Here is a 25,870-nt window from a genome sequence, read left to right as displayed (position 1 = left end):
CGTGTATTCAAATCTTAGCATTCAGCTTTCAGCATTCCCACGCAATTTCGCATCCTGTCCAAATCCGATATGAAACTACTTTGAAACAGGAAGTCGGCCATTTTGGTTTGAAGCAGCCATTTTAGATGACCATTTCGGCATTTGGCCAAAACATGCCGGCCAAATGTCAGTCATGTTGGCTCGCTTTAGGGGCAGAATTAAGAGGGAAAAAAGAAATTCCAGAACCTGTCACCAAGCCATATTTGGTCGTCACACAAATGTACATCTTCACTTTAGACGCGCACGCACCTGCAACATTTACTGATCTTGCCAATCAGTTGTTGGCCTAAAAGTGGACGACGTTGGAAGTTATGCGCGCGCTGCAACCTTTTAGCTGATGGCGTTGCTTGGAGGGCAGAGAGGACGGTCGACGAGAGAACCACGCCGCCGTAAATGACTGCAGAGCAATAAAGCTAATTGAAGTGATGGCAAAGGGACAATTTCCAGCCAGGTACTCGCTCACTCTCACTCTCTCTCTCTCCTCTCTGACCTCATTTTGCTGGACGTCATGTCCCGGCTACTGTCGCCACGGTAACCCCTTTGCGCGTACACGGCTTGATTTAAGGGGGACATCTTGTGCTTGTCCTGCTTCGAAATATCCTGCATGCGAGCTTGCAAAGTTATTCATAGTCTGGCCAAATTCAAGTTGACAATAAGTGGCCTTTTGTTTTTGGTGTCGATGACAGTGGAGAAAATGTACGAAGGGAAAAAAGTTACATGTCCAAAATTATTCATACAGGATAAATGATGAAATAAATAAATGACTAAATAAATAAATAAATAGACTACATAAATGACTAAATAAATAAATAAATGACTAAATAAATGACTAAATAAATAAATGACTGAATACATATACAAATGACTAAATAAATATATAAATAAATGACTAAATAAATAAATGACTAAATAAATATATAAATAAACGACTAAATAAACAAATGACTAAATACATAAATGAATAAATGACAAAAAGTGAAAATAAAAACAGATTTATTTCCATTTATATATTTATTTAAATATATATATATATATATATATATATATATATATATATATATATATATATATATATATATATATATATATATATATATATTTTTTTTTTTTTTTGGATGTAATTTTCTAATTTTTTTTAAATTAATTTGAATTTTCACTTTTACTCATTTATTTATTTGGAATTTTGCCAATTTTGGTCCTCCATATTAAACTGCTTTCAGGGGCTGTATTTTCAAAATGTACACAATGCTCATATTCGGATCATTGCGCTGCATAAAATTGTCAGTAGACGAAAAACCGAAAAAAAAATCAATCCTAAGAACAACCTTTACCGCGTGAAGCCTCTGGGCTTTACGATATCCCACCAGCGGGTGAAAGTTTGTTTAAATAGGAGCGCACAAAAACAGGACATTGCGACAAAAAACCAAAACCAAAACAAAACAACGCGCAATCATAAAAACGCCCCCGCTGAAAGATTCTTTCTATATGAATAAACATGAAGACTGAAGGGCCATAAATTGGCCATATAGTCCATGCATAGTAATTGTGCGTTTCCCTTTGAAGTGTTGCGCTGGTGCGTATGTGTGCGTGCGAGAGCAGAGCAGAAGATAACAGCAGTGTGCAGGCTTCGCTGGCGGCTGATTGATCACGAGGAGCAGCCGAAAAGCAGGTTACTGCAGCACTCGCTTGGAAATGCACGCACACACCCTCCCCTCCGCCCTTTCCGCCCTTTCCTTCCATCTCCATCTTTGCCTCGCCTCCTTCCTCAGATGCTCTCTGGCTCGCCGCGCATCACTCTCGCTGCCTCGCCCTCCTCCCTTCCGTCCGTCCGTCCGTCCGTCCGTCCCGTTCCGGGGAGCTCGAGGGGAAAACGGAGAGAGACGTCACGTCACGTCACGTCACGTCCGCCTCTTCGTCACCCTCCTCTTCTCCTTCTCGGCGTTATTTACAGTTTGTCCGGGCCTGATTGCGGTGGTGTGGGGGAGCCAGAGCGAAATTACGGAGGACCAAAATTCAAGTGACTAAAAGTGAAAATTAAAATGGATATAAAAAAATGTAATTCGAAAATTGTATTTAAAAATAAATAAATAAATAAATATATATATATAAATACATTGGCATTTAATTTTTGAATTACATTTTTTATTTATATAATAAAAATGAATTTTCAAAATATAATTCAAAAATGAAATATTAATGTATTTATTTATATATATATATATATATATATATATGCTCTTTTAATTCATTTGCTCACAATAACTTATAAATATGTTTTTTATATAATGTTTTAAGTGTCCCAAAGACGTATTTATACGTTTTTTGTTTTGTTTTTTGTTTTTTTTATGCTAGAGCATACAGAAGGCTTTGATGCGGCCTCTCAACTGCAAAGAACGGTTGCAGAAATGGTAGTTATTACACAAACGGCCAGCAGGTGGCAACAGAGCAAAGGACATTACATGACATGACGTCACATACGTGCAAACAAATTTCGTAAATGAGCAAAGCACTTAAATATAGGCAAACTACCTTTACATCATGACACCAATCCATACTATTAGCTATGCTAGCATAAAAAATGTGCTAGCACAAACTGACATGACGTCACATATGGGCAAACAAATTTCATAAATGAGCAAAGCACTTAAAACATGAATTAAAATACTAAACAAAAACAAACCACCTTGATATCAACACGCCAATTTATACTATTAGCTGTGCTAGCATAGAAAAATATGCTAGCACAAACTGACATGACGTCACATACGGACAAAACTAATATCGTAAATGAGCAAAGCACTTAACTCATTCACTGCCTTTGACAAGTATACTTGTCAATTGTATTTTTTAGAGCGGTGCTAAATGGGGGCGAATCTGAGCATGCTCCACTGTAAATATCAAACTTGGAAACAACTTTACTGATGCCCAACCACCGGTAGATGACATCATTGCCCCATTTTATAGGAAATAAACACAATTTCAGAGTCAATGGGAGAAATGGCTGTATTTTGGCAAACCTACATTTTTCTGCTGTCAATTATAAAAGAACGGGACGGGACAAAAAGTAGGGAGTCTATTCTGTTATTTGGTAGATTCGGTTTATATATAATTAGTGAATGTAATATCACGTGAGTACTGGAAATGTAAAAATTTTCTATAATGACTGGCAGTGAATGAGTTAAAACAGTAATTAAAATACTAAACACAAACAAACCACCTTGACATCAACACGCCAATCTATACTATTAGCTATGCTAGCATAGAAAAATGTGCTAGCACAAACTGACATGACGTCACATATGGGCAAACAAATGTCATAAATGAGCAAAGCACTTATAACAGTAATTAAAATAACAAACACAAACCGCCTTGACATCAACACACCAATCCATACTATTAGCTATGTTAGCAATAGCTGCTAGCATAAAAAATGTGCTCGCACAAACTGACACGATGTCACATACGGGCAAAACAAATTTCATAAATGAGCAAAGCACTTAAAACAGTAATTCAAATATGAAACACCAACAAACCACTTTGACATCAACACGCCAATCCATACTATTAGCTATGCTAGCATAAAAAAAAACGTGCTAGCACAAACTGATATGACATCACATATGGGCAAACAAATTACATTACATAAAAAAAACAGCTACGTGAACAACCTCACAACCAAAAAGACTATTATTAAGTTCAACATGACACCAAAAGCGTATTTGGCTCATCAGTTAGCATTTTTAGCATTGTGTTTAATCTGCAGGCAAATACACACTTTCATCTTCGCGTTTCAGCACAGATTTTTTCATTCATGGTCATGCATGGCCGAATGAGCGCTTTTTCTGAGCCGTTTCCGTAACGGCGAGCCCGTAACCGCTGACCCCGCCACCCCCCCCCGCCACAACCCTCGTGTCGCCTCGCCGAGATGACATTTCACTTTGGCCCGGCGGATGCTCCCCGCGGCGGCGCTCAGATCGCGCCGCCGAGGGGGCGTGTGCACGTACGTACGCGGGGTCCCTCATCAGAGGTGCGCGCCACGCCGTGTCAAAGCAGGACCGCTGCTGTGTGTGCGCGCGTGTTGTTTGTCGCTCCCTTGACAAACGCTGTATCTTGTTACCATCTACCATCCGCCACCATCCTCCCCTGTTCTCTCCTGGGCCACCATATTTAGATCACGCGACAAATACACACACTCGCGCTCACAAACGCCACTTGCCGCCTACACACGATAATAATAATAATAATAATAATAATAATAATAATAATAATAATAATAAGAAGAAGAAGAAGAAGAAGAAGAAGAAGAAGAAGAAGAAGAAGAAGAAGAAGAAGAAGAAGAAGAAGAAGAAGAAGAAGAAGAAGAAGAAGAAGAAGAAGAAGAAGAAGAAGAAGAAGAAGAAGAAGAAGAAGAAGAAGAAGAAGAAGATGATGATGATGATGATGATGATGATTTGGGAGTTTATTTACATATAATAAAAAATGAAAGGAACACGAAATATATGGTAATTTAATCTCATATATTCTCCCTTTTAAAAAAAAGAATCAGAAGTTAAAGTGTGAGAAAATTTTTCAGAAACTAGTCTGTATTTTCTTTTTTTTAATAATATTTTTCATTAATTTAATTTATTCTACTGTATTGGCCACAATGGAATGCAAAATTCTAATTGTGGGAATGCTGAGCATTGTTGTTTCTAACCTTTATTATTTCAGGCACTTTTTTTTTCCCCCCGCTCACTTTTTAGCCATGCAATAACGCATAGATAATACTTCCAATTTACACCTTTCAAATTTCAACCTGCTTCAAAAATTTGACGCCTTCCGGGGTATATAACGTCTGATTCCGTATTACTTACAGTATTCGCACAATTTAACGCTAAATATAAACTTTCCCCATTCATTTTCAATGGGACTGACATTGAACTTTTTCTAAGTTCCACTTTCCACGCCCACTTCCATACATGCAACTGATCATCATTACCAGGTGTCTGATACTGCTCAGTGGCACAGTTATTATCCTCTGTTTAACACGCGTTATATTTAATACCTTTAATTTAAATTTCAATGATACGTTCACTGGCATTCAGCAAGACATCCTTCACTACCATTTCACAACACTTCAACGATGACGCTCAGTGGCTAGTGCGGCGGAACTTTGACTGGTGAACAGGAGGCGATGGTTCGAATCCCACTTGAGACAAGTTTTGTTTTTAATTCATTTATTGTTTTTATTCATTTATTATTTAACTATTGTTTAAAAAATTGTAATTTTCACATAATTTATCTTTCAATTGAGTTCATAAGCACATGCACTCAGGTAATAGTATTCGGCTGTTCAGCATTCCCACGCAATTTCTGCAGAAATTGCACTTTGTCTAGTTAACATAAGCCCTTTAAAACTAAAAAGTAAAATTTTCCGTAGTTCGAAGTGGATGCTTTGAATCCAACCGGAACTCGTACGCTGACGTCAACACGAGTAGGGAACGGGGATTTTGAGTGCCAGTTCTCGGATTTTGCATTTTTTTTTCCCCCCCCTAAAAATTGCGACTTACATTCCAGAGCAATTTATAGATTCATATACTTTATAGATTAATAGAAATACAGAAAACAGAATATTGTTTTTAGGCTAATGAAGGAGCATAGACTATAATATTACAAAGAATATTTTTCTCTCTCATTTCAAAACTTAGTCACAAATGAACCCAGTCCCTTTGAAATCGCACATGAAGACCTAGCATAAAAATGTAAAAAAAAAAAAACAAACAAGACAAGAATTGAGCCAACTCACCCAGTGAGCACGACCACAAAGTCCATAACGTTCCAGCCGTTGCGCAGGTACGAGCCCTTGTGCAGCGCGAAGCCCAGCGCCAGGATCTTGATGCCCGACTCGAAGCAGAAGATGGCGATGAAATAGGGTTCCGTGTCCTCCTGCGGTGGCAGGAAGTGGGGGGGGTCAGAAACAGGAAGTGAAGACCAGCGTAAGGCCGCCCAAATTGGCATCGGAGCGTATTTTTTGCGCATTACCAGTCGCTCGGACAGCGGCGTCTTGTCGTCGTCGGGCAGGTGCTGCTCCAGTGCCAGCACGATGCAGTTGGCGATGATTGTGGTGAGGATCATCCATTCGAAGGGAGTGGCGGCCGTTCGGTTAAGGTAAAAAAAAAAAAAAACATACTGGGGCATACACACTGGTAAATGACAGTCCATTCAAGTCATGAAAATAAGATTTCAAGTTTCAATGCCATAATGAGCTTCCTGTCCATTTTCTGGCATGAGAATTTTTTTGTTGGTCTCGTCATGACAGAAATGTCCACCATGTTTCACAATGCTAAGTTGAATTAGCTTTGGGGTCTATCAGTGAAGTTTAGTTTATATTTTAAAGGGGTTTGTAAATTGACAAAATAACTCTAGAACAATTGTTTTGACAGCAAATAGCAGACTTGTTGTTGATTTTTGGTCATGGCTTTTTGAGACTTTTTTTGTTGGTCTAGTCATGACAGACATGTCCACCAAGTTTCACAATGCTAAGTTGAACTAGCTTTGGGGGCTATCAGTTAAGTTTAGATTTTAGAGGCCTGTTAATTGACAAAATAACTAACTCTAAAGCAGTTATTTCGACAGCAAATAGCAGACTTCTTGTTGATTCTTGGTCATGGCTTTTTGAGACGTTTTTGTTGGTCTAGTCATGACAGACATGTCCACCAAGTTTCACAATGCTAAGTTGAACTAGCTTTGGGGGCTATCAGTTAAGTTTCGTTTATATTTTATAGTGGCTTGCAAAATGAAAAAAATAAATCTAAAACATTTTTTTTTTTTTTTTTACATCAATAACAGACTTCCTGTTGATTTTTGGTCATGGCTTTTTGAGACTTTTTTGTTGGTCTAGTCATGACAAACACGTCCACCAAATTTCACAATGCTAAGTTGAACTAGCTTTGGGGGCTATCAGTTAAGTTTAGTTTATATTTTTAAGGGTTTTGTAAATTGACAAAATAACTCTGAAACCGTTGTTTTGACAGCAAATAGCAGACTTACCGTTGATTTTTGGTCATGGCTTTTTGAGACTTTTTTGTTGGTCTAGTCATGACAAACACGTCCACCAAATTTCACAATGCTAAGTTGAACTAGCTTTGGGGGCTATCAGTTAAGTTTTGTTTATATTTTACAGAGGTTTGTAAATTGACAAAATAACTCTAAAACAGTCGTTTTGACAGTAAATAGCAGACTTCCTGTTGATTTTTGGTCATGGCTTTTTGAGACTTTTTTTGTTGGTCTAGTCATGACAGACACGTCCACCAAATTTCACAATGCTAAGTTGAACTAGCTTTGGGGGCTGAATTTTCAAAACTTCTCGTCCGCGCTACTGGACGAAACAAATTTGCACCAGGGTGAAACTTTGCTGACTTGCTCCGCCTACCCGCAACAGCAAATCTTTGACCTGCCTTGTAATTTAGCGTGGTCCAATTGTCGACTATGCATGGTTCAATTTTGGGAGCAGTTTATCCTTTAACACATTCATTGTCAGACCAGCAAAAAAAATGCATCATTTGACGTCTTTTCCCGTCCATGGCAGTGAATGAGTTAAAGTGGCCTGTAAATGGACAAATAAGTATAAGTATTTATTTATTTATTTATTTATATTTAGTGTCTGGTACACGCACATCAAATTTGGTAGCAATCGCACAAAGTCTCGAGAAATAGCTTCCTTTGAAAGACTCCTGCAAAATTGCCTCTAAAATGGCCGTTTCAAATCAAAATGGCGACTTCTTGTGTCTTTTCAGGCAAGTCTGCTAGAATGTTTTTTTTTGTGAGTCTACCCATGCTGACCAAATTTCATGCAACCAAGTTTGGGTTGGGTGAATTTTTCAAAACCAAACCAAATTCCAGTTCTCACCAAAGTGACCTCAAAAATATGACACCTTCAAACCAAAAATGGCCGACTTCTTGGGACATCTTTGTGGGTCCACTCGTGATCGACTGACTTCAGGTGCTGAATTTTCCACAACTCTTTTTTTTTTTTTTTTTTTTCTCACACAACCGCACAGAAGCAACAACTAAGTGTTTGCTTGTAACGTGCGCACGCACACGTCTATGTGTGAGTGTATATGCGAGAGTCCACGCCTGAGTAATGGCCGCCGGAGGGGCTAAAACGATGACTGGATGCATCCAGACAGATCAAGCCTGCGCCTAATTGGCCACTCATTATCCTGTTAGCTTAGCGCGTACGCATGCGTGTGTTTATGCGCGCGCGCGTAGCAGACGGCGAGTTGACGCTGACCCGACGGCGGCCTCGGTCGCGCCTTTGACGCGAGAGGATGAGACGGGTGCGTGCGTGTGAGACGCTAACAAGCGCGCGCGCGCGCGCGGAGAGTAAACGTGCCGGGTCACAACTTTGCGGTGCGTCTCGATGTTTTTAATCCCTTGCTTGCTGCGCGTGTGCTACATGCTAGCCTGCTTTAGCATCTATTATTCAGGAGACACTCTGCTGGCCTAACAAGCTGCTGAAAGCAGGAGGTAACACACCCTCCGTGTGTGCGTGCGCGCGCGCGCGCGTGCGCGGCGCCCCTCCCGACTTTCTTCGTTCACGTGTTCGTACTTTGTATTTTCTAGTCGTACGGAGACGTGCTAACAAGCATCCTCGCAGCCTCATGCTAGCTCAGCGGCCGTAAAGCTGTCGGCAGGAGTGATGGCCGACCAGACAACACGCGCAAACACGTACGTTTGTCTTTGTATCATCGTGGGGACTTCTCATTCAAGTCATCTTTATTTATATTGCGCTTTCAAACAGCCTTAGCTGTCACAAAGCGCTAACGTAACATCAATTGACATAACGCCTTACTCTCACCTCAACCATCACCCAATTCACACCTAAACTAAAACCAAGTCTTGACCCTCAAAAAGAGGTCTGAATTTTTTTTTCCACCAACAACAATTTCCGGGGTAATTAACACATTCACTGCCAATCCAGGAATAAAATATTGACATTGACGTCTTTTTCCGTCAATGGCGGTGAATGAGTTAAATTCCCCAGGGGCCATCCAAAGTACTAAATCAGGAGCAGGGTCTTGCTGAGCCAGGCAGGAAACTTTTAAGGGTGTTATGTTCTGGAGCTGGATCCCATAAACGCAAATACAAATAAGATTTTAACTCTGTATTCGCATAACATCAAGAGGCGTAGAACAAACTTGACTAGACGAGAAACAGCGAGAATGTATCGAGAATCACGAGACGCTAAGCTAACTTGGGCTGCGGAGTTGTGCTTGTTTTGTGCGTATTCGTGACGAAGGCTCAGGAAATGAGGACTTGGGAAGTGAGGACAAGCGTGACATCAGCACCTTCGACGTTAGCACGCGCGCGCTCCATGTGCATGCATACAATGCTGCTGCGCCGGTGACTCATCAAGCCAGTGAATCACGCAGATCTGATTTCGAAACAGACCGTCTCTCTCGCTGACACACACGCGTGCGCGCAAGCGGCGGACGTGTTATACTTGGAGGAGGCGTAAAGATGTTAGGCCGAGATCACGGGGCGCCCAAAACTTTTAACCTCATTCAGAAAGGTGGATGGATGCAAGGGCCACTTTGGAATTCGTTCACTTGAATTTATCAAACGGGTTAAAAAAAACAAAAAAAAAAAAAACAATCAAAGATTGAACATTTATTTTGAAATCCTCTACCACGAATGTAAATAAAAAGTCTGTACATCCCAGTTCAATTGGCAGACTAAGGTAGAATATTTCAAAAACTTTCGCACCATTAACATGACTTTTATAACTCAACTACCAAAAAAAAAAAAAAAAAAAAAAAAAAAAAAAAAAAAAAAGTGGTAATGTGGTAGCACAAGTGTGCACACCCTCTTACAACTTAAATGTTACATTAACCTCAAGAGTTTGTTGAAAATTGGATGGCCATTTGTTGGTGGCAATAAAACTTGCACGTGAATATAATCTTATTTTGTGCAATATTCATGTTGGTGAAAAATGATTTTAATGTCCAAACACAAACACAATTTTCGCCAAAATGAACCCTAAAATGTCAAATTGACAACAAAATGGTGGACTTCCTGTGTCTTTTGGGGCATGGCTTCTTGACATTTTTTGTGGGTCTGCTGACGATAAACATGTCAACCAAATGTCATGTTACCAAGCAGAATTTTCAAACATGCCCATTTGGGTCAAAAGGACCCTAAAATAGCAAATTGAAAACTAAATAGTGGACTTCCTGTGTCTTTTTGGGCATGTCTTGTTAACATTTTTTGTGGGTCTACTCATGATAAACATATCGACCAAATGTCATGTTGCCAAGTGACACTGGCTTCAGCGGCACAACTTTCAAAAATGTTGATTTGGGTCCAAATTACCCGAAAATGGCCAATTCAAAACAAAATGGCTGACTTACTGTGTCTTTCTCAACTTCTTAAGACTTTTTTTTTTTGTGGGTCTACTCATGATAGACGTGCCTACCAAATGTCATGTTAACAAGCAGAATTTTCAAACATGCCAATTTCGGTCAAAATGACCCTAAAATGGCAAATTGAAAACAAAATGGTGGACTTCCTGTGTCTGTTTGGGCATGTCTTCTTAACATTTTTTGTGGGTCTACGCATGATAAACATGTCGATCAATGTCATGTTGCCAAGTGACACTGGCTTCAGTGGCAGAACTTTCAAAAATTTTGATTTGGGTCCAAATTACCCGAAAATGGCCAATTCAAAACAAAATGGCTGACTTACTGTGTCGTTCTCAACCTTTTCAGACTTTTTTTTTGTGGGTCTACTCATGATAGACGTGCCTACCAAATGTCATGTTAACAAGCAGAATTTTCAAACATGCCAATTTCGGTCAAAATGACCCTAAAATGGCAAATTGAAAACAAAATGGTGGACTTCCTGTGTCTGTTTGGGCATGTCTTCCGAACATTTTTTGTGGGTCTATGCATGATAAACATGTCGATCAATGTCATGTTGCCAAGTGACACTGGCTTCAGTGGCAGAACTTTCAAAAATTTTGATTTGGGTCCAAATTACCCTAAAATGGCCAATTCAAAACAAAATGGCTGACTTACTGTGTCGTTCTCAACCTTTTCAGACTTTTTTTTTGTGGGTCTACTCATGATAGACGTGCCTACCAAATGTCATGTGACCAAGCAAAATTTTCAAACATGCCAAATTAGGTTAAAATGACTCTAAAATGGTAAATTGAAAACAAAATGGTGGACTTCCTGTGCCTTTTTGGGGCATGTCTTCTTAACATTTTTTGTGGGTCTACTCATGACAAGTGTCGATTTTTGCCAAAATGACCCAATAATGGCCAATTCAAAACAAAATGGCTGACTGACTGTCTTTCTCAATGTCGTGAGAGTTGTTTTTGTTTGTTTTTTTTGTTGTTTTTTTTAACTATGGCTTTCACAAACAACTTTCCTTGCTTTCCGTGTACTGTAAATGTAAAAAAAAAAAAAGGAATATTCCAACAAGCTTAGATGATTAAAGCTTAGTGTGATGCTAACGCCTTTAACTCGCTAAGCTCTGCCATCTTTCCTCTTTTCATATTTAATCCATTTTACGGCGAGCTTGTGTCGCCGTCATTCCGCGCGCTAACGCTAAATCCGCATTACACGAGATCAGCCGGGGGCGGCGGGAAAAAAAAAAAAAAAAAAACAACTGTCCCTGCCGGTTCCGCCTTCAGGGAGGGGATTTGAAAAACTGATGTCATCTCGACGCTTCCCAGGTGAGCCCCAAATAATTAAGCCAAGTGTGCCGCTGCTCGGCGCCAAATTGTTAATTAATTGCTGTGTGTGTGTCCGCGCGCGTGCGCGCGTGTCCAGAGGATTAAAGACTGTAATTATTAACTTTTTTTTCCCACCACCTTCTCCTTGTATGCCCCCCACAAACACATACACTCACTCAAATGCATACATTTAATGCTAATGCTAACATGCTACATGGTGAAAAAAAAGTAGCAATTTGTACATGTGAATATTTGGTGTGATTTGCCAAATTGTGAGCCAACCGCTTCCGGAATTGATTGACTAGCATTGCGGGTTTGCTTGAGCTTGCCAAATAATGAGCCAAAGCAAAACAGAGTATTTTGAATGGGCTTGAATATGTGAATCAAAAATTTAAAATTGTAAACGCTAAATAAGATTGAACATCACCAAATAGTGGGCCAAAAAGAATCGACTTGACGAGCATGGTAGAAACTTGGACTTGCACAGTCAGGACCCAAACATAACCCTTGCATGACCCAAACTTAACCCTGACATGACCCTGTCATGACAGTACCCAAAAGGATGCCTCCTGGTGGACCCCTAGGTTTAAACATAACCCTTACATGACCCTAGTCAAAACAGTAAGCATAACCCTTGCATGACCCAACACGACAGTAAGCATAAACCTTCCTTGCATGATCCAAACATAACCCTTTCATGCCCTTGCATGACCCAAACATAACCCTTTCATGCACTTGCATGACCCAAACATAACCCTGTCATGCCCTTGATTGACCCAGTCATGACAGTGCCCCCCCTCAAAGGACGCCTCCTGGTGGAACCCGAGGATTAAACATAACCCTTACATGACCCTAGTCATAACAGTAAGCATAACCCTTGCATGACCCAACACGACAGTAAGCATAACCCTTCCTTGCATGACCCAAACATAACCCTTTCATGCCCTTACATGACCCAAACATAACCCTTTCATGCACTTGCATGACCCAAACATAACCCTGTCATGCCCTTGATTGACCCAGTCATGACAGTGCCCCCCTCAAAGGACGCCTCCTGGTGGAACCCGAGGATTAAACATAACCCTTACATGACCCTAGTCATAACAGTAAGCATAACCCTTGCATGACCCAACACGACAGTAAGCATAACCCTTCCTTGCATGACCCAAACATAACCCTTTCATGCCCTTACATGACCCAAACATAACCCTTTCATGCACTTGCATGACCCAAACATAACCCTGTCATGCCCTTGCATGACCCAAACATAACCCTGTCATGCCCTTGCATGACCCAGTCATGACAGTGCCCCCCCCCCCCAACCCTTACATGACAGTAAGCATAACCCTTGCATGAGCAAAACATAACCCTGTCATGCCATTGCATGACCCAAACATAACCCTGGCATGACCCAGTCATGACATTATCAAGTAGTAGTTAAGCAGAATCAACTTACTGGCGTGGCAGACTCCAACTTGGACCTGCCAAATAGTGAGCAAAAAAAAAAAAACTTGTCACAATATTAGTTACTTGATCCCCTCTGGATCCAAAAACAAATTCAAACTGCACAGGCGAGGGGGTCCTCGGTGACTCGGCCGCCTTTGCCCTCGCCGCCTCAAACAGTTGACCTTTGACCTGGCCATTATTGATGTTGTGACTCGGGCCGATGTCGCCGTTGAACTGAGACAGAAATGGAAAAAGTGTCTGGCCAGCGGGACTCGAGACGGAGTATGTTGTGTTTACTTTTGATCCGAGCCTACACATCGTTAAATACTCTTAACACGATTCCTTTTGACTGGCTACGACCGGCTCGAGTTATCGGACTCCCTATAAACACCGTGGACATTTTTGCTGTATCGGTTCACGGACTCAAGTGAGCAGACTCTTGTGTCGGCGAATCGACTCAGCCGGTAGACTCGCGGAAACGCCGCAAACCGACGCCGATTCGCTTGTATCGGTTCTCGAGTTGATGAGCTGGCGAGAAACACCAGAGAAACTCCGACGATTCGGTTGTGGGTCGATTCATTTTTTGTAATCCCGTCGCGCTGCTGTGCAATGCCGATTCAAATTGGGATTCGTTGACCTGCGGACACCAGAGCCGACGATGATTCATTCGCTTGTATCAGTTCCTTATTGGCTCAGTTAGCAGACTGACTGGAACCACCGCAGGTTCACTCGCATCGACCGACTGACTCAACTCGCGAGAAAAATTGGCAGACTCAGCTGATTCGGTTGTATCAACTTGACTGACTTGGTTTGGGGGGGGGGGGGGGGGGGGGCACACTGGAAACGCCGCACACTTGACTGAAGCATTTGTATCGGTTCAATGACTCGAATGAACGATTTACCAGAACAAACAGACTTTGATGATTCAGTTCTATCGGCTTCCTAAGTTTAGTTAACGAACTTTCCAGAAACACCGCAGACTTGACTGATTCTTTTGTATTGAATCAATGATTTGAATGAATGATTTATCATACAAAACGGACTTTGATGATTCAGTTTTATCGGCTTCCTGGTTTTAGTTAACAAACTTACCAGAAACGTCGCAGACTTTTACTACTTTTTGTATCGGTTCAATGACTCGAACGTTTTTACCACAAAAAAAAAAACGGACTTTGACGATTCAGTTGTATCGGCTTCCTGAGTTTAGTTAACGAACTTACCAGAAACGTCGCAGACTTTTGCTAATTCTTGTATCGGTTCAATGACTTGAATGAACGATTTACCAGAAAAAAAACGGACTTTGATGATTCAGTTGTATCGGCTTCCTGACTTTCATTAACGAACTTTCCAGAAACACTGCAGACTTGAATGATTCTTTTGTATTGGATCAATGATTTGAATGAATGATTTATCATACAAAACGGACTTTGATGATTCAGTTTTATCGGCTTCCTGGTTTTAGTTAACAAACTTACCAGAAACGCCGCAGAGTTTTACGAATTCTTGTATCGGTTCAATGACTCGAATGAATGATTTATCAGCAAAAAAACGGTTGTATCGGCTTCCTGGCTTTAGTTAATGAACTTCCAAGAAATACCGCTGACTTGACTGATTCTTTTGTATTGGGTCGATTACTTGAACGACTTACCAGAAAAATAACGGACTTTGACGATTCAGTTCTATCGGCTTCCTGGTTTTAGTTAACAAACTTACCAGAAACGTCGCAGACTTTTACTACTTTTTGTATCGGTTCAATGACTCGAACGTTTTTACCAAAAAAAAAAACGGACTTTGACGATTCAGTTGTATCGGCTTCCTGAGTTCAGTTCACGAACATACCAGAAACACGGCACACTTGACTGATTCTTTTGTATCGGTTCAATGACCCGAATGAACGATTTACCAGAAAAAAAAAACGGACTTTGATGATTCGGTTGTATCGGCTTCCTGGCTTTAGCGAACGATCTCTGCACGTATCGGTTCATTGACTCATGGTAACACCGCAGACTCGGATTATTCGGTTCCTTGAAATATTTAATTCCCGTTCAAGACGCTTAACAGGTCATTGAAATTGAAAGCCACGAATGACATCAAGAAAACAGCGATAAGAGCGAAAAGTACGTACAAAAAAAAAAGACAACAATTGACAACGTACTAAACCAGCCAAGATTGAAGCGACTAATTCCCGAAAAGCATCCGTAAGCCGGAGTAGATGGCGGCGGCTGCTGGGCGTAAAAAGTCAAAAGCGTGTCAGCGTATCGCCGCCCCGACCCCATCGCGCCATAAAAATCGGTCCTGAAAGCCCGGGCGAGCCTTTACCTAATTAAAGTGTCACTTATCCATCTCCTCCCCTCGTCTTCATTTCATCCTCCTCAGCGTCTTTGCCCGCCGGGACGCCGTCGTGATTGACAGCCTTGCTGACCTCGCCCCCACCCTCCTCCTCCTTTTTTTTTTTTTTTTTTTTCCCTAGCAAGTGACAGGGCCAATCGGCCGTCTGGGCCGAGTTGACAACGTTAAGCCTGAGTGGCGACCCGCTGACGGTGCACCCTCTCGTGGGATTCTTTGCGTAAAACGTCAACGTGCCCACGATTGACTTTTGCGCCAACGTGATAAATGGTGAACACAATCAAATGCTGCACAAATACGGCGTTACCTTGACGAGGACAAATCAATTTTTCCTCATTGAAATGAGTGGAAATGACATTAAGTATGGAGGTAGAATCGTGCCAAAACCCCGTGAACACAAAAAAACCTGATCTACGGACACAAAACATGATCTACATACACAAAACTTGATCTACGTACACAAAACCTGATCTACAAAACTTGATTTACGTACACAAAACCTGATCTACAAACACAAAATGTGATCTACGTACACAAAACGTGATCTACGGACACAAAACCTGATTTATGTACACAAAACCTGATGTACATACACAAAACGTGTGATCTACGTACACAAAACCTGATCTACAAAACCTGATCTACAAAACTTGATTTACGTACACAAAACCTGATCTACAAACACAAAATGTGATCTACGTACACAAAACCTGATCTACGTACGCAAAACCTGATTTACGTACACAAAACCTGATCTACAAACACAAAATGTGATCTACGTACACAAAACCTGATTTACATACACAAAACGTGTGATCTACGTACACAAAACCTGATCTACAAAACCTGATCTACGTACACAAAATCTGATCTACAAAATCTGATCTACGAACACAAAACCTGATTTACATACACAAAACGTGTGATCTACGTACACAAAATCTGATCTACAAAACCTGATCTACGTACACAAAATCTGATCTACAAAATCTGATCTACGTACACAAAATCTGATCTACAAAACCTGATCTACGTACACAAAATCTGATCTACAAAATCTGATCTACGTACACAAAATCTGATCTACAAAATCTGATCTACGTACACAAAATCTGATCTACAAAATCTGATCTACGAACACAAAACCTGATTTACATACACAAAACGTGTGATCTACGTACACAAAACCTGATCTACAAAACCTGATCTACAAAACCTGATCTACGTACACAAAATCTGATCTACAAAATCTGATCTACGTACACAAAACGTGATCTACGTACACAAAACCTGATCTACAAGACCTGATCTACGTACACAAAATCTGATCTACAAAATCTGATCTACGTACACAAAACCTGATCTACAAAACCTGAACTACGTACACAAAACCTGATTTACATACACAAAACCTGACCTATGTACACAAAACCTGATCTACAAAACCTGATTTACATGCCGTTGACGTGTTCCTAAATAGTGTGACTCGAGTGATGATGTAACACGCACACGCATTGTGTTTGTGTGTGTACGGGCACGTGACGGAGCGACACATCGCGCGCTGGAGCGTAAACACGCCAAATGTCACCTTTTATGTCCGCCAGCATGCTACCAACGTGCGGAGACAACCTCCGAGGTAAATGATCCGATATTTTCCTATATATGTATTTGTTTGCGTTTTAGCATAGCAGTGCCGTTAGCATCTACCTCAGCATTTAATTGTGCGTATGTTATTGTGATTTTTATTCTCCACACTTTTTTTTTTGCCACATCATCACATCATTTAGCTTTCAATTTACTTCATAAGCATTCAGCTTAGCATTCCGCTATTAGCATTCAGCTTTCAGCATTCCCACGCAATTTCTCCAGAAATTGCACTTCATCTAGTTACAATTTGCACTTTTCCGAGATGACACAATGTTCCGACCTGACAATTAATTAATTTCTTCTTAATCATTTATCTTTCAACTTCAATTAACACTATGTAATTTTCACATCATTTGTCTTTCAATTTACTTCATAAGCATTCAGCTTAGCATTCCGCTATTAGCATTCAGCTTTCAGCATTCCCACGTAATTTCTCCAGAAATTGCACTTCATCTAGTTACAATTTGCACTTTTCCGAGATGACACAATGTTCCGACCTGACAATTAATTAATTTCTTCTTAATCATTTATCTTTCAACTTCAATTAACACTATGTAATTTTCACATCATTTGTCTTTCAATTTACTTCATAAGCATTCAGCTTAGCATTCCGCTATTAGCATTCAGCTTTCAGCATTCCCACGCAATTTCTCCAGAAATTGCACTTAGTCTAGATACAATTTGCACTTTTTCCGAGACGACACAATGTTCCGACCTGACAATTAATTTCTTCTTAATCATTTATCTTTCAACTTCAATTAAAAGTGTAATTTTCACATCATTTGTCTTTCAATTTACTTCATAAGCATTCAGCTTAGCATTCCGCTATTAGCATTCAGCTTTCAGCATTCCCACGTAATTTCTCCAGAAATTGCACTTAGTCTAGATACAATTTGCACTTTTCCGAGACGACACAATGTTCTGACCTGACAATTAATTATTTAATTGATTAATTTCTTCTTATTCATATATCCTTCAACTTCAATTAAAACTTTGTAATTTTCACATCATTTCAATTTACTTCCTAAGCATTCAGCTTAGCATTCAGCTTTCAGCATTCCCACGCAATTTCTCCAGAAATTGCACTTAGTCTAGTTACAATTTGCACTTTTTCCGAGCCGACACAATGTTCCGACCTGACAATTAATTAATTTCTTCTTAATCATTTATCTTTCAACTTCAATTAACACTTTGTAATTTTCACATCATTTCGATTTACTTCCTAAGCATTCAGCTTAGCATTCAGCTTTCAGCATTCCCACGCAATTTCTCCAGAAATTGCACTTAGTCTAGTTACAATTTGCACTTTTCCGAGATGACACAATGTTCCGACCTGACAATTAATTTCTTCTTATTCATTTATCTTTCAACTTCAATTAACACTTTGTAATTTTCACATCATTTCGATTTACTTCCTAAGCATTCAGCTTAGCATTCAGCTTTCAGCATTCCCACGCAATTTCTCCAGAAATTGCACTTCATCTAGTTACAATTTGCACTTTTCCTAGACAACACAATGTTCCGACCTGACAATTAAGCCTCTCTCTCTCTCTTTCTTTCTTTCTTTCTTTCTTTCTTTCTGCCGCCATCCTGCAGGACTGACACGCCGCTCTTCCTTATATGGTCACGAGTAATTAGAGAGCGTGCACACACACCCGCACTCATTTCCTCCCTCTCAGCCCTGCACTAGTGCTGACATCAGCACTCAAGCTCCGCCGCTGGGCCATGAACGGCCCCGACAGGCACGCGCGCGCGCACGCACGCACGCACGCACGATTCACTCGCAGGTCCGAGCGAAATACGTTCAAAAAGTCGCATCATTTGCACATGCGCGCGTAATGCTAACATGCTAAATGCTAAAAAGCGGTCACGGGGAGCATCCAAACGGCGGTACGACGTGAAAGTGGCAGGGTTGAAGTCATTGATGACACTTTTAGGTGCACTCTTGCTCGGTGCTGCTGTTTTGGTTAGCAATAGTGTCTATTTGAGGGAGGTGTTTAATTTTTATGAAGTGGATAATGCACTGGCGACTAATTGTGAGACAGCGTGTCGTAAACAGACGGCAGAGAAAACAACTTATTTGAAACGTCACGTAAAATTGAAATAAGAAATTAAATCACTCATTAAAATTATAATAAAAATACATTATAAAAATAAAAATTATGATATATAGAATATAGCAAATCTAATAATTTACAGCAATATATAAACATAGATAAATTAAATAATAAAAATATTAGTACTTGTCCTTAAGCTTATTTTATTTTATCTTATTTATCCAAAAATAAATAAATATAGAAATATATATATAATAAATAAATAACAAATAACTAAATGTATAAATATTTATTTATATATAATAAAGTAATAATTAAAAAAAAAATCAAAATAGTTGTCCTTGAGCTTATTTGATTTTATTATGTTATTTATCAAAAATAAATAATTATAGAAATGTATATACAATAAATAACAAAAATGAATTTATAAATATGTATTTATAAATAATAAAGTAATAATAAATACATAATAAAATAAAATTGTCATTTTATTACCTCATTTATGAATAAATAAAAAAACACATTTTAAAAATGTATGTATTTATAAATAAAGTAAAAATAAAAGCAAAAAAAATAAATAAAATTAGTTTTTTTTTTTTTGGTTATTTCATTAAAAAAAAAAAAAATCAAAGTTATGTTTCTATTTAGAAACAGCTCATTTTCTTTGCCATTCTGCAAGAAATGTCCGTTTTTGGCGAACGCAAAAAAAAAAGCTCGAAACAAACTTTTCGACTGTACGCTTTTTATACTGTCACTGACAGCAATATTTTGTGACTTTTAAAAGACCCGTCAAAATGGCAGAGAATGAGTCGAAAGGCGTTTTAAAAAAAAACAAACAAGAAAAGAAAAAACGGCAGCGACACGGAGAGAAAGTCACCTCTGTCGGCGAGTAACAACTTCCAGCGTCATGGCAACCCCCCCACGTTGGGGAAAAAAAGGATATGGCCACTCGGTGATCTTCTTGGCGTACTTCCTCACCAGGTTGTCCTCGCTGAAGAGGAAGAGCGAGCGGTTGACGGTCAGGCAGCTCTGCCGCACGGGGATGGGATTATACAGGGCCATGGTTCGGGCCCTCTGGGCCATCGACTGCTTGTACATCCGCTGCGCCCCGGGGGCCCCCCCTTGGCGGCTGCCCCCTCGGCCCACTCCTCCTCCTCCTCCTCCTCCTCCTCCTTGCCCGCCGCCGCCGCCTCCTCCTGGTCCACCTCCGTACCTGTTGGGGAGCTCGTCCCCGAAGCGCGCCATTCTGCGGACACGGAAGGCGGAACCGGGTTAGAAGAAGCCAGCTGCAGGGAGCGAGCGGGAGGGACGCCTCCTCCACATGCCACCAGATCTCTTCTTTTTTTTTTTTTTTTCCCCCCCGTCGAGATGCTCTCCTTCGGCGACGGGGAGACACCTCCGTGGGCGGGGACTTTATGTAATCGTAACGACACCTACTTCAAAAAAAAAAAAAGGCAGATAAACTCCATTCTCTGGCTTCATGGATGAAGATCATCTCCACTATAGTGCTGGAGACTGCGTCGTTGCCCCCCCCCCCCCCCCCCAACCCTTCCTCCTCCTCCTCCTCCTCCTCTTCTTCCTCCTCCTCTCAGCAACCTACCGCATCCGCAGTTGGCTTCATCCAGACCCGTTTGTGTTTTTGTGTACCCCCATCCGCCGCCGCCACCACCCCGCTATTAAAAAAACAACAACAACAAAAAAAACAAAAAAAGATGAGGAGAGTTTTAATAATTCATAATATCCGCAATAACGCCGCCGCGCCGCGTTAGCTTGGGGGGGCTTCCCCCAAAATCCCGCTGACATTTGTTGATGTTTGATGATGGACGGTGCGGCACCCTCCCCCCCCTCCTCCTCCTCCCCCGAACCTTCCTCCAACCTCTTTCTCTCTTTCCACCTCCCCACCACAACGCTCATTGCTTTTTGGGCGTGATTGCTCCTCACCTCTTCCTCCTCCTCCTCCTCCTCCTCCTCGACGACGAAAGGCTGAAAAAAGGAGACGCTCCTTCTCCACAACAATCATGGATAATCCAAACGGCGGCAGTCGGGAAGTCGCGATCCCAAAAGCGTCCCCTCAGCGCGCAAAAGGAGCCCTCGTCTTCATCTTCATCATCATCATCATCATCATCTGCCGCCGAAAGGTGCGCGGGGGAGGCGGCCCCCGCCCAGCGGCATAATCGCTCCTCGGACCCGAGAGAGAGGAGGAGGGAGGGGGGGGGGGACCACAAACTCTCTCTCTCTCTCTCTCTCTTTTTTTCTTTTATCTATCCCCTCTTCTCAATCTGTTTCTTCTCCGGCTGCTGCGCTCACAGGGGGTTGTCGTTGGTTGTTGCTGGTGCGCGCACTCAGCATCTGAAAACTGACGAAAGCAGAGAGCGAGAGCGAGAGAGAGAGAGAGAGAGAGAGCGGACAAACCTGGCAGGCGCTCGTGCACACGCATGCGCACACGCACGCGCGGCACCTCCCCTGAGCGCCTCCCTCCACCCGTTCTCCTGACTGAAAGCCAAAATAAATTTGAAAAAAAGGGGGGATTTACTTTGGGTTTTCAGGTCAAAAAGGTTGCAAAAATGACCAATGAGGTGCAGCTTCATAGAAAATTGTCGAAGAATGAAATTGATGTGTTTTAAAAGAAGAAACGTCCCCCAGAAATTATTTGAAGGACAATTTTTGAGTTGTAAAATAGTCATGACTAGGGTCATGCAAGGGTTATGTTTACTGTCATGACTAGGGTCATGCAACGGTTATGCTTACTGTCATGACTCGGGTCATGCAAGAGTTATGTTTACTGTCATGACTAGGGTCATGCAAGGGTTATGTTTACTGTCATGACTAGGGTCATGCAAGGGTTATGCTTACTGTCATGACTAGGGTCATGCAAGGGTTATGTTTACTGTCATGACTAGGGTCATGTAAGGGTTATGTTTACTGTCATGACTAGGGTCATGCAAGGGTTATGTTTACTGTCATGACTAGGGTCATGCAACGGTTATGTTTACTGTCATGACTAGGGTCATGCAAGGGTTAGGGTTACTGTCATGAATACAGTCATGCAAGGGTTATGCTTACTATCATGACTAGGGTCATGCAAGAGTTATGCTTGGGCCATGCAAGGGTTATGTTTGGGTCATGACCGTGAGGTTAAGTTTCTGTTTTGAACTGATGTAACCAGCATCTAGTTTTAACTGGTAGGAAGCTATGTGAGGGTCACAAAGTTTATTTGTATTAAAACTAGAGCCCGACCGAAATAGATTTTCAATATTTGTCAGAATGATATTGCAATAACCGATTAATCGGCAATTAAAAATGAAAAGTATAAAACGAAACTACTTTTGGGTACCTTACAACTTACAACAATAATCATACAAATTACAAGCACGACATTTTGATTGTTTTCCCATCTGATTTGGTACTTATTAATTTTACCATAGAAGAAAAATAATAATAATAATAATCAGCCAATTTTTGATGGCAATGTTTGAGCGAGATTATCGTTACCTTTAATGTTTTCATGAATTCATTTTAATGAAATTAATGGATTTCTCTTCTGTTAATTATTCAAATAACACATGGCTTTTGAACAGGGGTGTGTAGACTTTTTATAGCCACTGTAGTTACTGTTTGCATCCCAGTGAAGTCCCACGTCATTGATTTCCCGTTTTTATTGTTTTCCCAGGAGTTTTCTTTCATTCCTTTCTTTTTTTTTTTTCCCCGTAACTGCGAGAAATCGATGGTCATCAGTGATTAATGACTTTGTTAATTGATTTGCTCCATCAATCAGAGCTGACGGGAAGTGACGGCGTCGTTCAAGATGGAGAACGTGAATGCTAAAAAGTGGCTTCACACGCGGGGATCACAACACGAGTGATTAATATGATTTAAAAAAAAAAAAAAAAAAAAAAAAAAAGATTTTGAATTTTTGACAGCTCTAATTTTTTTTTATAAAAATGCTTAGTTTATTATTATTATTATTTTTAATAAATGTAAAATAAATGCACTGTCCTTTAAAAAAATAAATAAAGCTGAATGTCACAGATGGTACTTTTTAATTATTTTTTTACATTATTATGTTTTTTTATTTGCCAGCTCTAATTTTTATATAAAAATGTTTAGTTTATTATTTTTTTAAATAAATGTAAAATAAATTCACTGTCCTTTAAAAAAATAAATAAAGCTGAATGTCACAGATGGTACTTTTTAATTCTTTTTTTACATTATATATTTTTTATTTGACAGCTCTAGTTTTTATATAAAAATGTTTAGTTTATTATTTTTTTTAAATAAATGTAAAATAAATGCACTGTCCTTTAAAAAAATAAAGCTGAATATTACAGATGGTACTTAAAAAATATATATTATATTTTTTTGACAGCTCTAATTTTTACATAAAAATGCTTAGTTGATTATTATTATTATTTTTAATAAATGTAAAATAAATGCAGTGTCCTTTAAAAAATAAAGCTGAATATTACAGATGGTACTTAAAAATATATATTATTATATTTTTTGACAGCTCTAATTTTTATATAAAAATGCTTGGTTTATTATTATTATTTTTAATAAATGTAAAATAAATGCACTGTCCTTTAAAAAAAAAAAAGCTGACTGTCACAGATGGCACTTTTTTAATTTTTAATTTTTATTATTATTATATTTTTTTCCCCGTATGTACTCGTCAGTGCGCCGTAATATTGCAGTTAATTGGTGAGCGAGCTTGGAAGCGAAAACATCGAGCAGCAGGCGACTTTGGGCGAGTTTTGTTTGTCTTTTCGAGGACGTGCTGTTATTTTGAGGAGCTTTTTCAAATGTTTTTGTTATTGTTTTTTTTTTTTTTTTTTTTTTTGAGCCTCCTGCCAGTCTGGCTGGCGCATCTGACTGCTGTTTGAAGCTTCCCAAAGAGCCGTTCGCCAGCAAGCTGCCGCTTCTCCACACACACACAAAAAAAAAAAAAAAAAAAAAAATGTGCAGCTTTCGCTCGGACGCTTTGCTTTTTTCCTGCATAGGAAACGAAAAAAAAAAAAAAAAAAAAAAGTGCAGGATAGCGTTTTGAGCACATTTTTGAAAAGGCTTTCCAAGCCAGACCTCCCGGAGCTGTCCGGAGTGCTGAAAACTTTCAAGCGGCCCCTCGCCATCTGTCAAACGCTAAAAGTGTTAGCGGGCTAGCTTGGCAGGTGAGATCGCGTTGGCCACCCTGTCCCAAAGGAAGAAATTAAAAAAAAAAAAAAAAAAGTCAACTCAAACTTCGTTGGGAAGAGGGAGTTTCCCTGCTCTTGTTACATAAACGGAAAATGCCGAAACGCAGAAGATTATCAGTCTTCTTTCATAATACAAAATATCGGAGGATTTGGACCATTTGAACTCATTTGCTCCCAAAAACGTATAACTATGTTCTGTTTTAAATGTACTAAGTGTCCCAAAGATGGATTTATACATATTTTATCGGGGGGTTTTTTTATGCTAGAGCATACTTTGATGCAGCCTCTGAACTGCAGAGAATGGTTGAAGCAATGGTAGATATTACAAAAACGGCCAGCAGGTGGCAGCAGAGTATAAGAGATCAACCAGGGCCATGTTGCAAACAAGCTGTTTTGCCCACAGTTCTAAGCAGATTCGTGAATAATGATAAAAATTCGCTATATTCTAATGCTAATTGCTGCAAATGGGAAACAGATAGAAATATACTTTTTTTTTTTCCCCTGATGGAAGAAGAGACTAATGTTTCTTTTGGTAGGTTCCATGTTTCTAAAACGGCCAGCAGGTGGCAGCAGAGAATAAGAGATAAGGCCATGTTGCAACAAGCTCTTTTTGCAACCATTTTCACCAGGAATGTGAATAATGATGAAACTTAGCTTTCTTATAATGTTAATTGCTGCAAAACGGAAACTAATACAAATATACTTTTTTTTTCTGATGAAACAAGAGACTAATCTTTTTTTTTTTCTTTTTTTTTGTAGGTTCCATGTTTTTATAGCACTATAACACAATATTCTTTGGGCCTCAAAGAAAATATCTCAATACGATGACTCGATTATTAAAGTAGTTTTGGATTAATTTGATCCCACGATTAATTGATTAATTTTGGCAGCTCTAATGACTAGCATAGGATGCCTATGGTGACAGATTATTTCATTTTTCCTATTTGGAAAATTGAATATAAACTCAGGCTAATTAGACAGTAATAAAATGTAATATTTTTTTATTATAAAAATAAATAAATATTAAAAAAATATTAATATTAAGAAATAAAAATAAAATAAAATAAAAATTTAATTTAATACATACATTTTTTCATGGAAAATTCATTACAAATTGGACCAGATGGAAGGCAGGGCGTTAAATATGCAAGAAAAAAAACAAAACAGCAAGATGGCATAAACAAGCGCTTCCTATCAAGCCATCGTCTCAATTGCTCGAAAGCCATCATCTGCGTTTTTTGCTCTCGTGGCGATTGCGTGCGTCGTCATCCGCTTCCCGTCAAACGGCTGCAGGCATGATAAAAGCCCGCTCACCGTCGCCGCTGCCGGAAGCACGGCGCGCTAGCGGGAAAAAGGAGGAAGAGGAGCCAGCAGGAGGAGGAGGAGGAGGAAGAAGAAGGGGCGAGGGGAGGTGAGCGCGATGATGA

At 39.9% G+C, this 25,870-nt stretch overlaps 1 protein-coding gene across 9 annotated transcripts in view; it reads right to left on the bottom strand.

The window, feature by feature from the left end:
* Positions 1-21,605, bottom strand: part of cacna1ab (calcium channel, voltage-dependent, P/Q type, alpha 1A subunit, b) — a 108,528-nt gene extending 86,923 nt beyond the window's left edge. For 5 of the 9 annotated variants that reach the window (XM_077524919.1, XM_077524924.1, XM_077524925.1 and 2 more), the window contains exons 1-3: positions 20,199-20,717; positions 6,061-6,167; positions 5,825-5,964 (exon numbers count right to left, since the gene is read on the bottom strand). In XM_077524919.1, the coding sequence (XP_077381045.1) occupies positions 5,825-5,964; positions 6,061-6,167; positions 20,199-20,499 (548 nt within the window). In that variant the 5' untranslated portion in view covers positions 20,500-20,717. Of the gene's footprint in view, positions 1-5,824; positions 5,965-6,060; positions 6,168-20,198; positions 20,719-21,195 lie in introns of those variants that run through there. The other 4 variants (XM_077524921.1, XM_077524927.1, XM_077524920.1 and 1 more) reach the window with 3 other exon arrangements.
* Between the last annotated feature and the right edge of the window lie 4,265 nt (positions 21,606-25,870).

The sequence above is a fragment of the Festucalex cinctus genome, chromosome 6 (assembly GCF_051991245.1).
Source record: "Festucalex cinctus isolate MCC-2025b chromosome 6, RoL_Fcin_1.0, whole genome shotgun sequence".
NCBI classification, from domain to species: domain Eukaryota; kingdom Metazoa; phylum Chordata; class Actinopteri; order Syngnathiformes; family Syngnathidae; genus Festucalex; species Festucalex cinctus.
The sequence above is the reverse complement of the archived record's forward strand: the minus strand, read 5'-3'. Positions and strand labels throughout refer to the sequence as shown.